Raw genomic sequence first — 15,124 nt, 5'->3', positions numbered from 1 at the left:
GGGATCGAACCTGCGTCTCCTACATTGCAGGTGTATCCTTTACCACTGAGCCATCGGGAAGTGCGTTATACAAGCATTACCTGGGTAAAAAGAACATTTAAAAAGAAAAGCCAAAGGACTAATGATATAAATGAAAACCTTAGTTCAAAAAGTTTAAGGTTCTGAACTTATTCACAAAACAGAAACAGACTCACAGATATAGAGAACAGACTTGTGATTGCTGAGGGGGAGGGAGAGGGAAGGATGGATTGGGAGCTGAGAATTAGCAGATGCAAACTATTACATAAAGGATGCATAAACAACAAGGTCTGATGGTACAGTACAGGGAACTACATTCAATATCCTGTAATAGACCATAATGGAGGGACTTCCCCAAGGAGGGACTTCCAATGCCGTGAGTGTGGGTTCAATTCCTGGTTGGGGAGCTAAGATTCCCCATGCCTTTCACCCAAAAAACCAAAACACAGAACAGAAGCAATATTGTAACAAATTCAATAAAGACTTTAAAAATGGTCCAATCAAAAAAATGAGAAAAGAATATGAAAAAGAATACACGCACACACACACACCCTGGTGGCTTGGATGGTAAAGAAACTGCCTGCAATGTAGGAGACCTGGGTTTGATCCCTGGGTTGGGAAGATCCCCTGGAGAAGGGAATGGCAATCCACTCCAGTATTCTTGCTTGGAGAATCCCATGGGGAGAGGAGGCTGGCAGGCTACAGTCCATGGGGTCACACTTGTATAACTGAATCACTTGGATGTACACCAGAAACTAACATAACATTGTAAACTTATTTCAGTAAAAATAAACTGTAAAAAGTGTAAGATTCCACAGGTTACATTCTGTGTGAATTCATTAAATCCCTGGGACAGTAGAACCGATTGAAGTGGACTGCTTCAGCCAGTGACCTGTGACAGGCTCCTGATGGAGGCCGCCCGGGGGAGAGCAGAGCCTGGCTGTGGAGTTGGACAGACTTTGCTTTGAATGCGGGCTCTGTGTATACTGGCCCCAGGGCCTCGCCCGAGTTATTTACCCTCTGGGACCTCAGTCTCGGCTTCAAATAATGACGCCGCCAGCAGTGCTGCAGAGGTTAGAAAGCGTGGATGTGGAGGGCATGTCAGCTCTGGCCAGATGGCAGTGGCCACCAGCAGCCCCGTCCCTGGGGCCTCACCGAGCAGCCAGAGCAGCTCTGACTGAATGGTGGCCACCAGCACTGCGCGGGGTGGGCGGCGTCCCTTGCAGTCCACCAGCTGACCCTGGGCTAACACTTCATTCTAGGTCGGCTGTCTTACTCCTCATGACTGAGGACTCTACGCTCTGGGACAGACTGAAACCATGCTAACGGGCTGCTGAGGTCCATAAAGGAGGAGACCAATCTTCTCACAGTCTCTAGGAGAGGGGTGAGACTGCAGTTCTGAAGCCACAGATGTGTGAGGGAAGGATAAGGGGATTATTACCCCCACTTCGCAGATGAAGGAAGTGAGATTCAAGAGGGTAAAGTCACTAATCCAGACAGCCCCAGCGGGTGAACAATGAAGCTGGGCTCTAAAGCAGTGGCTCTCGGAACCACCTGGGGGCTTAGAATAGTGCCAGCGCCTGGGCCGAACCACAGATTCCGACTTCGTCCTTCTGGGGTGGGGCCACCATGGATACATACTTCTAGGTCCCCTCTCCACCCAGAGATGTGTGGTTGAGTTCAGACTGCTGCTCTTAGGACGCATGCTCTGTGGCCGGCCTTGCAGCGCCATGGAAGCCCTTCCACACGAGCCATGTGCCTCCTGTTACAGGCTTAGCCCCAGAGAGGTTCCCAGTCCACGCCTTCACCTTCCCGTCTACAGACAGGCAGCCTCCCAGCAACCCCAGGGCAGCAGAGTGGTCACCTCATCACTGATCATCTCTCAGAGCCTCTGGTTTCTCACTGGAAGGGTGAGGCCCACCACCCAGCTTCCTTGGACACGTCCTGTGACGGCTGCGGGGAGAGGTGTCGGCTACAGGTCAGGCGGTACAAAGAACACCAGCCCGGGGATACCAAAACTAGCTTTAATTTGTCCAAAAGTCACATCGAGCTCCACAAAGAGTGTCCGGGGGAGCCCCAGGGAGGCCCCGCTGCTGAGCCGGCCTAGAAGTTCTCCAGCAAGGCCAGGATGCGCTTCTGTTCGCTCTCCCGGAACTCCGGGCTCCGGCCGTCCCCGATGTTCTCCGCGTACTCTGGGGAGAGAAAGGCAGGGTCAGGGGGAGTCTGGGGAGCGGGGGCCATCGTGGCCGGGTCACGTCGCGCCTCCCCCTGAACCCCGGCACCTGGGGGTGCGTGCCGTTCTAACGCCTCCAGGGGCACCCACTGTGGCGGCTGTGCCCAAACTCCTTGGGTCCTGCCCTCGAGGCTCATGGTGGACCAACTCCCCGGCCCCTGCTCGCGTTCCTCTCCTGGCCGAGCCTTCCTCCACTTAGCACACATACGGGCAGGCGCTGCCCCGGAGCCGCTGGTTCTCAACATCATGCAGGAACTTGTTAGAAATGCAGATGTCGGGAGTTCCCCGGTGGTCCAGTGGTGAGGACTCGGCACTTTCACTGCTGAAGCAGGTGTGCAAGGGAGTATCTGGGAGCGAGCGGCAGGGGGCAAGCAGAGCTGGGGCTTGAGTGGGGAGCAAGGGGGGCGGGCACGGGGCAGACAAGCTCCTGTCGGCACTTCCCCGGAGACGAGAAGTTACAAGAGAGCTGTAAGCAGAGGCATGACATGATCTGTCTTTTCACCAGCGCTCACTCTAGCTGCCGCAAGGAAGACACTGTGAAGGGGCCACGGGCAGAACGAAGGAGATGTGATTTGATGGTGGTCTGGCCCAAGGTCATGGTAGAGGAGAGAAGTCTTCAGATTTAAGATGTATCCTGACGGTGGCTCCAGGGGTGGGAGAGGAAGAGACATGGATACTAAAGTCACCAAGAAATACGACAGGAGAGGAGATAGTGGAGAGGGTGACAGTGAGCTCAAACTCCTCCAAGGAATGAGGGGAACAGGTATATGTGCCACAAGGACGGGGGCTGGGGTTCAGTCCACTGACGCTGAGATTCAAACCAATGGGTGTTTTCTGGGAAAAGGGGAGGAGGAATGGTCTAGAGGCGCCCAGGAGGAGCACGGAAGACCCCTCTCCCGTCACTGGCAGACGGCCTGCGAGAGAAAGCAGGTACCACTTGAGCGGGCCCATCCCAGGGAGACACAGTTTCAGTCAGAACAGAAAGATACAGGAAATAACGTCTAAAGAGAATGGGAATGCGGGACATGATGCTGACGACAGGATGTCATCAGAGTTGTAAGGTGGGTAAACGTGTCCAGTTTACCTGTTACCCCAGCACAACACGTAACACTCCTCCATTTTATTCTCCAAAGTGTCCCGGCCCCCAAGTTGTATGTGGCCAGCTGGTTTTAGAAGGTGGGAGGGGGTGGGACATGGCGCAGACAGGATGCGCAGAGCTCCGGGGTGAGAGGGCAGGGCTGGGGGCTGAGTGGGGCCCCGGGCTTCCTGGGGGGACTCCCACGAGGTGCACAGAGCCCAGGGGACTGCGGTCCTGCTCCTCTGAGCGCTGCCCTGCCCCTGCCCTTGGGAGATGCTGTGACATCATGTTTGAATCCTGACCCTGACTCACAGTCCCAGGGGGCCTTGCATGGTCTCCCCTCTGAAAATGCACGTAAAGAGCTTAGTGATAACACATGTTCCAGAAACACTGGCTCCCTCCTCCAACCTGCTTTGCTTGGGCAACTGCAATCCCACACCTCCTTCAAGGACCATCTTAAAGGACACCGTCCCTTGAAATCCCACCGAGTCACCTCTGACTCCCGCTCCCCTCCTCGGGCCTCTGTCACCATCGCAGGCCTGACTTCTGGATGATCCTCTACTTGTCCCTCTCTACATCCAGACTGGCAGCTTCATGAAGGCAGGGGCTTTTGCATCACTTTCAGCTAAATTCCCAGCAGAGCCGGGCTGACAGCCAACTCCTGGCTGTTTGTGAATAAACTCCCAGAGCAGTGAATCAGGATGAGTACCTGCGCATCTGCCCCTAGCCCCCTGCCTGGGGTGGCCAGAGACTGAACGATAGAACTCGCAAGAGGCGTCTGCATGATAAAACATCTGCTGATCTAAATCAGACAAAGGCTTGGGGACAGGAGTGAAGCCTGCACACCCACCGGGCGGGGGCAGTCTCTTGCTCCCACCACTTCTGCACGTTTCCGTCCTCTTTGTGATTGGACAAGTGCCGGAGAGGCGATCTGGGATTCAGACGTGTGCCAGCTGCGTGTCCACCCCCTGGAAGTCATCCTCTCCTGTGACGCCCATCCATCACCTCCAGCAGCAAATGGCTGTGATCCCAAGAAGGCTCCTTAAAGGGAGGGCTGGAGTGATGGGAGAACAGGAAGTGGGTGGTGGGAAAAGGCTCAGGGCTGGTATGTAAGTGGTATCTTTTTACTCACATGTGAATGATCTAGTCGCTGCCCCAGGAGAGAGAGAAATGACCATTATAGCATTTAATACCCTCAGAGGCCTGGCCTGAAAGCAAGAATCTTAATGGACTGAACTAACACTTTGTTCTCCTAATGGATTCTCAGACCCAGGAGAGAAGGAAGTGAGACAGTCTGATCCTTTGGGGCAGTGCTTTTGCAAGTAGAGCCAGCTTCCCTGGAGGGACCTTATCGCTTTCCAGGGATGCGCAGAGTAGAGCACCAATGTCTGTATCAATCCCCTTGCTGGATTGCCGCTACCAAGGCCGTAAAAAAAACGCTTGCCACCATGGTACACAGAGTACCCATCGACGGACAAGTCTCCTCGGATGCTCCACATGCAGAGAAGGAGGAAACAGTCAGATTACCTGCTCTCTGGAAACAGGCTGTGAAGGAAGGGAGTAAAATGAGGAAGAGGGGCTGTCCTGCACAGAGTGGAAGGGGACTTCACATGTAGGGAACACTGTTTATGGGCCAGGTATTTATATATGTTGTCTCACTGAATCTTTGCAGCAATCCTACAAGGCAAAGAGCACCTTCTCTGTTTACAGATGGGGAAACTGAGGCTTATTAGAGAGCTGAAGCTACCTGCCCAGGTGCAGCATGGCAGAGGGGCTGAGATCCAAACCAAGAACATGTGTGAGAAGTGAAAAGGGCACCTCCAAAGCCACTGGGGGGCGGGGGAGCTGGTCCCGAAAGTGGCATCCTTTCCTCTAGGCAGTACTGTACCCGCCTGTTCCCCATCCTTTGGGGAAAAAGTCTCCAAGGCTGTCCAGCTCTGGCAGGGCATCTGGCGTCAATATCCTCCTAACAGATAAGGCTCTGGAGGGGATGTCACGGGGTGAAGGGGCCTCAGCAGTCAGAACAGACGTGGGGTGCTGGTTGGGGCCACGCTCCCTTGTTCCAAGTCACCAAATGTCAGGGCTGGCAGGGCTCTCAGAAATGTAGGGCAACCTGGAGGGACAGGGGAGCGGCCGGGGGCCCACAGCGAGCTGGCCCCAGAGGCAGACCCGACAAGCCCTGAGTGCCTTCCCACTGGCCCTGGCAGCTGGTACCAGCTGTGCACCTCACGTCTCACCCTCCACCCCTGACCCCAACTCGTTCTTTGTTTTCAGAGTGGAATCCTATTTGGAGCAAACCGTGGTGGTGCCAGCTACCTCTGGTTATTATAGCTGCCGCAGCAGTCTATAAATATTGAACAGATCCCTCCCAGAGGTCTTGGGAAAGAGTTCTCTTTGCTGTGTGTGTGTGTAAAAATGGGAGAGAACGAATGGGAAAAAGAGATGCTAGATGAAGGGAGAACTTCGGGGTGGGGGAGAGGGAGGAGGAGAGAGTGAGTCGGTCTGGAGAGTGAGAAAGACGGGGAGATACACCCACTCCCTACTCTCCTTCCCCAGCATTTTCAAATGCTCTTATAATAAAGGCTATGATGAAGCTCAGAAACAGGCAGCAGCGTTGAATGCATAAATATTAAAGCAAACTTTAGACAGCAGGTTTACTATTCAGACATGGAATACGAGCTGTTCTGTTTATGTTAAGAGGGAGAGGGCGGGGCACCCGGACGGTAGATGGGGAAGGACTGTTGTCCAGGACAGACTGGGACCGGCCCTCACAAGCCTGGTTCAGATCCCTGGACCTTTAGCCTTAAATGCTCACCTCTGAAAAAGTGCAGGAGGAAGAGTGAGTGGGGAGAAGAGGAACGTCAGCATTTTTACACAGAAAACACTTGTGTTTTCTGTGAAGTGAAGGCACAGAAATAATAACAAAATAGAAACTGGAAGAGTAAGGCCCTTGAGGTCTAACAGAGATTCCTTAGCAACAAGGATGGATGTGGAAGGACTAACGTGACTTCTCTGGAGGAGAATGTTGTGCGGGGCTGCAAGTTGGGATGTAAGTTTCATCAGGGACATCATGACAGTGAAACTCACTTAAGGAGAAACAGAAGGAAGCTTATCCTTTGCTTACGATGCTAACAGGGTCACATCCCCATGGACTGTTTTCCCACGGACATTTCAGCTGCCTGGAAAAGCACCACCACCCCACCCTCCCCACCAGGCCTTGAAGAGTGAGGTCTGGGTTGGGCTTTCCTGACTGCCTCTGAGTCCAGTGAAACGATGAGGCCAGGGAAGGGAAGGAAGGAATCTGCATTTACTGAGCAAGTATTCTGTCCTGGGTCCCCGGCTGCATCTCTATCTCAGCCATCCTTGGGGGCAATCTTCACTTTCGGTTTGCTTTTTACAGAGGAGGAAACCGAGGCTCACACATGTTATCTACTAACTCACCCCAAGTTACAGAGAGCCAGAATCCTGCTGGACTGTGCATCTCAGTTCCACCTCTTCCCACGTGAGCTGGGACGCAAGTCACACCAGTGAAGGTAGCTAACGTCATCAGGCACTTATCACGTGCCAACAGGGAAGCACTTTACTGCAGAACCTCATCTAATTCTCACAGCAAACTTTGTTTTTTCTTTGGTGCTCAGTATAGAATTCTTATTTATTTTTTTTCCCAATTATTTTTATTAGTTGGAGGCTAGTTACTTTACAATACTGTAGTGGTTTTTGTCATACATTAACATGAATCAGCCATGGATTTACATGTGTTCCCCATCCCGAACCCCCCGCCCACCTCCCTCCCCATCCCATCCCTCTGGGTCATCGTAGTGCACCAGCCCTGAGCACTTGTCTCATGCATCCAACCTGGGTTGGTGATCTGTCTCACACTTGATAATATACATGTTTCGATGCTGTTCTCTCAGATCATCCCACCCTCGCCTTCTCCCAGAGAGTCCAAAAGTCTGTTCTATACATCTGTGTCTCTTTTTCTCTTGCATATAGGGTTATCGTTACCATCTTTCTAAATTCCATATATACACGTTAGTATACTGTACTGGTGTTTATCTTTCTGGCTTACTTCACTCTGTATAATGGGCTCCAGTTTTACCCATCTCATTAGAACTGATTCAAATGAATTCTTTTAATGGCTGAGTAATATTCCATTGTGTATATGTACCACAGCTTTCTTATCCATTGGTCTGCTGATGGGCATCTAGGTTGCTTCCATGTCCTGGCTATTATAAACAATGCTGCGATGAACACTGGGGTACACGTGTCTCTTTCAGATCTGGTTTCCTCAGTGTGTATGCCCAGGAGTAGGATTGCTGGGTCATATGGAAGTTCTATTTCCAGTTTTTTAAGCAATCTCTACACTGTTCTCCATAGTGGCTGTACTAGTTTGCATTCACACCAACAGTGTAAGAGGGTTCCCTTTTCTCCACACCCTCTCCAGCATTTATTGCTTGCAGACTTTTGGATAGCAGCCATTTTGACTGGCGTGTAATGGTACCTCATTGAGGTTTTGATTTGTATTTCTCTGATAATGAGTGATGTTAAGCATCTTTTCATGTGTTTGTTAGCTATCTGTACGTCTTCTTTGGAGAAATGTCTGTTTAGATCTTTGGCCCATTTTTTGATTGGGTCATTTACTTTTCTGGAATTGAGCTTCAGGAGTTGCTTGTATATTTTTGAGATTAATCCTTTGTCTGTTGCTTCATTTGCTATTATTTTCTCCCATTCTGAAGGCTGTCTTTTCACCTTGCTTATAGTTTCCTTTGTTGTACAAAAGCTTTTAAGTTTAATTAGGTCCCATTTGTTTATTTTTGCTTTTATTTCCAATCTTCTGGGAGGTGTGTCACAGAGGATCTTGCTCACAGCAAACTTTTGAGGCGGGTTATCCATCTCCATCTTATAGATGCAGGAGCTGCTTAGGGGGAGGGCACGTAGCTGCCCGAGGTTAAAGAGGCCCCTCTTCAGGATCCTTTCCTGCCTCCCTAAATCCTAGAGGCTCCACCTAGAGCTCCACCTAGACCTCGCCAAGGTCTGGTGGAAGTCACACACACACGAACGTGTCATCAAAGAGAAATCCCAGCAGCTTCTGCAGCTTGCAAATCACAGAGGCCAAACTCAGGTTACCAAGCGCTCCAAATCAATATGGAAACACATGTCTAGGAGCTTCTGAGAGAGGGCTTGAAGCCATAAGGAACACAAGCAAATCAAAGGGCCAGGAGCCAACCTCTGAAAGCATTCTGAAGTCTTGGCTCCGTCTTTTCGCCACCCATGAGAGTTTTTTGAGTCAGTAATCCTCTAAGCTTTCCTCTGCCAAACAGCCTAACACCATAAGGTCTTCTAATAAACTTTCACCAGTGACTGAAACATTTAGGAGATTCACTGGAGGCTTCAATGGTAAGCCCCGGCATAAGAAGAATATTTATAAAGAAGTATACTTCTTTATACTAAGAAGTATTTCCAGGTCACAGGTCCTATTCCATATCCACAGGGGACCACTCAATGTACCCCTGCATCTACCTGTGGAGGTGTCACATGTTTTGAGAAGCCACGTTCTTATTTAGTTATCAACTTCATGGGGACAGAATGTGCAAGGGTGGTTGCGAGAGGCTAGGGGAGGGGGGAATGGGGAATGAAGGGCTTAATGGGTACAGCCTTTCAATTCTGCTGAAATGAAAGTAAGTTCTGTGGACAGGAGGTGGTGATGGCTGCGATGGTTAATATGGTAACTCCTGTGCATGTTTTACCACAATTAAAAACAGAAAACAAGCACCTCTTCTTGCAGCCTCTCTGGATCTTCAGGCTCTCTCTCCATCTCCAGCAGAATTAACTGTGCTTTCTTGATTCCCACTGCGTCTCTTAGCACTGACTCCAGTCTGCTTTGTGTAGCGGTTATTTATTCCCCATGTGATGGGACTGAATCCCCCGGGGACAGGGTCTCCTCGGGAGCCCACCGAGGGCCCTGTGATGCCACTGGGTGCTCTGAAAAGATGGCTGCCCTGAATTTTCTTTCTTGAAATGCTTGAGGAGTGTATCAGCCAACTGGCCCAGTTAGAGCTTTCCTTTCCGCCAGATGGAAAGACCGACTGAGTCTGGATCCAGTTTTCCTGCATTAAGAGCGACTTGGGTAACATTGCTTAACCTCCGCAGGTCTTGGCTTCCTTATGGGCACAATGGAGATTGTAATCCTGCTTTTAGGGCTCTTGTGAGAACCGGAGAATATACATTAAAAGCCTGGCACAGAGGACGTGCTTGGGAGTGACCACTCTACCTACTGTGACCCTAATTTCAGGAACAACACAAAGAAGCCTGAAGTGCATCCCCAGTAAGCATTAGCCGAGCCCCTTCTTTGTGGCACGAGCGGCCTAGGCACCAGAAGATAAAAAGCAGGACGACTGTCACTGCCTGTGTGAAGCACGCAGTCCTTCTCTAGTGCGGAGACCGCTGCCCCCCAGGTGGGTGCCACAGGCCTCGGGCCAGAGTGGCTAACTATTCAGGAAAAGGTTGGACGTCAGGAGCACCGAATATGCAGCCTGCAGACCGAGGGACTTTAATGAGCCATCAATTATTCCTAGCTCTCTTGGCACCCCCAGTACAAAAGGAGGGAGTGAAACTGTGAGAAAGGGGACAGAAATAAAATGGGAAGAGTCCCCTGCTGGGCCTGCCTCATCAGCGTTTTCCTGGGACCCCAAGGGATCCATCAGCTGTCATCCTGCCAGCAAAACTTGGGAAATATGTAGGCCATAAAATCAAAGAAAAAAGCTTGCATCTAATTAGTATGATAAAAAAAAAAAAAAAAAAGGAAGCAACCCAAACTGAAAAACAAAATTAAAATCAAAGAGGACAGACTGATGAGCTGGTTTTCTTTATGAGGCTTTGTTTTTTTGCTCATTTTGATGGAATGAAGGCTGGGGGAGGGAGCGAAGACTTTTAAGAGGTGGGCCTGAAGCAGAAGCCCAGCCATCGCCCCCCACCCAGTCCCGTGGTAGCCTCACCCCTTCTCAACCTCAGCACTGTCCGGAGGGTGCTTGCTGGACCGCATTCACAGGCTGAGGAAAGGCGGACCGTGGTATAGCTCTGTCACCCACCACCACAAACAGAAGGGCTTCCTGCGGTCAGTGTGAGCCCTTTATTATAACCTTAGCCTTCCATCTGGAGAGAATGCATTTTTTTTTTTTTTTTTGTGGTCAGCATCCTGTGAGGACATCTTTGATCTGGGCAGTGGCACCTGATTCCCTGGCTTTAAATATCACCTCCCTCGTGAAGACTTCCAGTTGTCCAAACTAGCACCTCTCCTGCCCGAGTGAGAATATCTGCTCTCCACTGGCCAACAAAGGTGTGCAGGCACTGCCTGTCCCTCCAAACTCACAGTGTACCCAACAGAACTCAAGAGCCTTGTCCAGAAACACTCCCAACTCCACCCGATGCTCCAGCCTCCGGCATCCCTGAGAGGCCTCCCCTGGTGAGGGAGACTCCGTGTGAAGGCCACTGACGTCCTGTTCTGCCTCAGGCCTCTGCTCCCTCTGCCTGGGATGTACTGCCCCCACTGGACACCCTTCCCAGTCCCGAGAGCATCCTCTCTCTCTTCCCCGGGATTCCCGGGTGTGGCCTGTGCCTCCATGACTGCCTCTTATCACTCCTTTAACACTCTGTTCACAACTTCAACGCAGCACTTATCACGTTATAATTGGTTTCCAGTCTCTCTCCCCCTAGACCATGAACCCTTAGGACAGGAATCTTGCTGATTCTTCCCTGTCTCTCTAGTCCTGGATACAGAGCCTGGCACCCAGCAATGATGGCTGAGTAGTTGTTGAAGCATGTATTTTGTTTGACTCAGTGGTAAAGAATCTGCCTACCAAACAGGAGACGTGGGTTTGATCCCTGGGTTGGGAAGACCTCCTAGAGAAGGAAATGTTAACCCACTCCAGCATTCTTGCCCGGATAATCTCATGGACAGAGGAGCCTGGCGGGCTATGGTTCATGGGGTTGCAGAGAGTCAGACAGGACTCAGCAACTAAACCATGTCACCCCCAAAGACTAAAAACTCTATGAGGGCAGGAGCTGTGTGACACCTCAGTAGTACAGTATGAGCACTGTGCTGAGCCCTGAGGAGTCTCAGTAAATATCTGCCAATTTAAATTCACACAAGGGTAGGGTTTAGTTCAACAACATTTAAAATAGTCCCTGGGTGTCCACTATGTGCCTGGCACTGCTCTAGGTGCTGAGGAGACACAGGGATCAAGCCAATGGCCCTGCATCACGGAGCTTCCATTTTAATGCATGAGACACACAGAACAAGTAAACAGAGACATAAATAAAAATAATTACAGACTGTGATAAGGGCTAGGAAAGAAATAAACAGGGTGCTATGATGGGAAATAACAGATGGAGAGAAGTGGATTGATTCAGGATTGAGGCTGGAGGAAGGAGTGGCAGATTTACTAAGGGACAGGCTGTGAAGGGGGCTGCAGAGAGAGAGCTGAAGAGCCGAACCTGGGTCTGGAAGGAGGGATCTGAGAGTCTGGACGTGGAGGAAAGAAAGGGACTTGTGGGGAGGAACAAGAGTGGTGGGAATGAACGCAGCATCTGTCCAGGCTGTTCACCTGCTCACCCGGCCAGACAATCAACAAATGTGTACTCGGCACCCAGGACTCGCCCAGCACTTTAACGGGCACACAGGGAATAAACCGGGCTCTGAGGGGCACTGAGGCCGGCTCGCAACAACTGAAAATCCTGAATAACCTCAGGTGCACATATGAGGATGTCAGGAAGAAAGGCATCCCCCTACGAGGTGTCAAAGACACTATTCCTTTCTCAGAAGATCACTGTTTCGATCATGCGGATGGCGGTGCAGGGAGAAGCCTGACTGCAAGACCTCGGAGTTGAGAGTCACAAAAAGTTCTAACTGAACGCGTGGGCATTGAAAATGAAGGTCCTTTAGAGGCTGGGCTTGCACATCACCGCAGCTGCGCCTGAGGGAGGAGGCAGCGTGACACCCGGAGCAGTGATTCACGTGGCTGTGACACTGAGGGGGAGAAGGGAGTGCCCAGGAGGCCACTACGGGAGACGCTGGGTGAGGCTCATGAACGGTTCCCCCTTTCCTCTTTCTCAGGGGGAAGGCGATAAATTCCAATGCCTCATAGGCTCCATCTGCAAAGTGGGCACAGGATTTACCACCCCCACCCACCACCCACCGGGGAGGGCGGTGATGATCATGTGGCTTCCAGCCCGAGGTTTTCACCCACACGGTTCCTTTGTTTTGGAATGTCTAATACCCAGCTCAATGTTCCTACTCCCACACAGCTTCCCATGGGATATTAGCCGTGCCTCACTTGTAACACTGCTGACGATAGCTATCATCACATTTCATAATACTCACAATACCATTTACCAAGCAAACAGCAAATACTCAGCTAGCATTTACCAAGAACTTATGAACTGGAGATACTTTCCATATATCATCTCATTTAATCCTTTTACCTATTCTAGGAGGTCTCTGAGCAACTGGATATCTTGCCTGAGATAGCACCGTAAACATTAGGGTCAGGATTCACTTCCAGGAGCCAGATCCCAGAACCCAGGGCTCTTAACATCTCCTCACTTTATATCATTTATCTCCACATTTCATCTCCCACCTGTAATGGGAGTTATAAGCCACTTACCCACACGCCCTTCAAGTAAATCTAGCCTAATTCCTCAGCTAAGGAGTCGGCAGAATGAGGGTCAGAGGGAGACCTGATGTGCCTGCAGTACCGTCCACCATGACGCTGAACTCTGGTGTTATCAGTAACGTCCAGCATGGGCCTCCTGCTGCCATGTGGTCTGTGCTAAGTGGTCTGTGGGCGGGTGCTGCATCACAACGCTGACTGAGAGCGTGCTCGCCAACCAAAGGCCTCCTGGGAGCAGCTCCAGCTGAGTCAGGTCCAGCCAAAGAGGCAACAGTGCTTGAGGGACCCGCTGGGGAACGTGAAGGAAATTCACCCGAGCACTTCCTGTGTGCTGGCCACTAGGCTGGATGCTGTCATGTAGCATCTCATGAACTTTTCCAAATTTCTCCTAGATCTTGCTCACACAGCTGGGGGAAGGCAGAGTTGGCAATGGAAAGCAGGCATGCTTTTTCTCCGACACTACCCTGCCTCAAACTCACTTCCTTCTGCCTTAATTCCAGGTAGTTCTTATTAGCTCGTTTCTTTTATTTTCCCCTAAGAAAGCAATTTCCTTTCACTACATGAAGTTTGGACCTTGATTTTTTTTGTTTGTTTCTTGTGTGTGTGTGTATGTTTTTACATTTCCAATCCCTAGTGCTTCTTGTTTGTGCTTTTAAAATTCTGGAAGCGGAGGATCAGAGGCAGAGATTAACTAGGTTAGTCTTTGGTATTCTGACAGGATGATCTGGACACAGACTGAACTGGACAACACACTTAAGCCTGCAGTGCAGAGAATGCTGCACCACATTCCAGGCATATAGACAGAGATGGAAAGAAAGCATCATCTAATTAATTCCCTGGAGCCCCAGACACAAGCAACATCCAACTCACCCTTGATGATGTGCCTGACGATTTTGATGGAGCTTCCACGCATATTCAGGATCTGGTGAACCCTCTGGCGAATCTAATAAGGAAAATGAAGAGTGGACAGAGAAAGAAAGAGCATCATTTATCTTGGTAGACATCAGAAGCCATCACTTTGGAAGTATTCACCTCACCCCCATCCCTGAGAAAGAGGGCCCACGTAGAGTGAAGGGAATTCAAGGAGTGTGTGATCCACTTCCTTCTTTGAGAGACAGTCCCTAAGCAGGTGGCAGGCAAGGAGGCGGGGATGGACGGGCCCACACAGGGAAACCCCTCCTACCTGGGGCACGTTGGCATTACAGATCTCTGCCATGATGTAGCAGATGTGCTGGAGGACAAACAGCCCGGCGTCCAAGCGCCGGAGGTAGAACTCATCCTCGATGTCATTGTCTATGATCTCTCCACGCCGGACCATGTCCTAGAAAGGAATGAACATTGGGGGAAAAAAGTCAGATGGTGAGTGGAGGAGGAAAGAATAGGTTTCTAGTCCTCTCACGATTCACAAAAGAATAGTAATGACAACTACAACAAAAGAAAACCACTCTGCCTTCATTTGCCTCCTGCTTGTCTCATTATTCTAAAGTTATCTTATGTTCTCATTGTTAATGGACTAGAGGCTCATGGAGTCACGACTTAAGTCCATTTTTTTCTCTATACAATGACTCAAGGCCAAAATGATCTCATTCACACATTCAACCTGAAAAAATATATCTATTTATCTGCTTCTACTCATTCTTTACTCTTCGGTTCCCACCTCCATCAGTAACCTCTCTACAAGATAGACTTAACTCTTTTTCTTCCAAATCAAATTAACCTAGGGAGGAGAGGTCCGCTTTCTCTACAATTCCGTTTTGGTGCCCTCATGATGGCGCAGGTACCCATTCTATGTGTCCCTTTCAGCTTATATTTCGTTAGATACAAAATGCCAACCTTTCTGTTTCATTCCACGAGTTCAATACTTCCTCAAGGTCAAAGACCTAATCTCTTTCCTCTTTAGGGAGTCTCTTTCCTAAAGTTTTGTAACCCCAGACCTATCAGACTTGCTCTCCCCATATCTGTTCCTGTCTAGTGGATTCTTTAAAAACAAACCTAGCTTTATCCAGATACAATTGATGTACTATAGTATTCACCCATTTAAAGTGTATAACACAACAGTTTTATGTGTAGTCAGAGTTATGCAACTACCATCACAGTCATTGCAGCATATTTTCATTCCACTCCACC

At 50.1% G+C, this 15,124-nt stretch overlaps 1 protein-coding gene across 1 annotated transcript in view; it reads right to left on the bottom strand.

Annotated features, from left to right (window-relative positions):
• Window positions 1-2,028: 2,028 nt before the first annotated feature.
• CTNNBL1 (catenin beta like 1) overlaps window positions 2,029-15,124 on the bottom strand; it is a 160,933-nt gene continuing 147,837 nt past the window's right edge. The window contains exons 14-16 of the mRNA XM_065921981.1: window positions 14,181-14,318; window positions 13,868-13,940; window positions 2,029-2,210 (exon numbers count right to left, since the gene is read on the bottom strand). Of these exons, the coding sequence (XP_065778053.1) occupies window positions 2,122-2,210; window positions 13,868-13,940; window positions 14,181-14,318 (300 nt within the window). The 3' untranslated portion in view covers window positions 2,029-2,121. The remainder of the gene's footprint in view (window positions 2,211-13,867; window positions 13,941-14,180; window positions 14,319-15,124) is intronic.

Source organism: Muntiacus reevesi, chromosome 2, assembly GCF_963930625.1.
Source record: "Muntiacus reevesi chromosome 2, mMunRee1.1, whole genome shotgun sequence".
NCBI classification, from domain to species: domain Eukaryota; kingdom Metazoa; phylum Chordata; class Mammalia; order Artiodactyla; family Cervidae; genus Muntiacus; species Muntiacus reevesi.
This window is presented reverse-complemented; position numbering and strand designations above follow the sequence as displayed.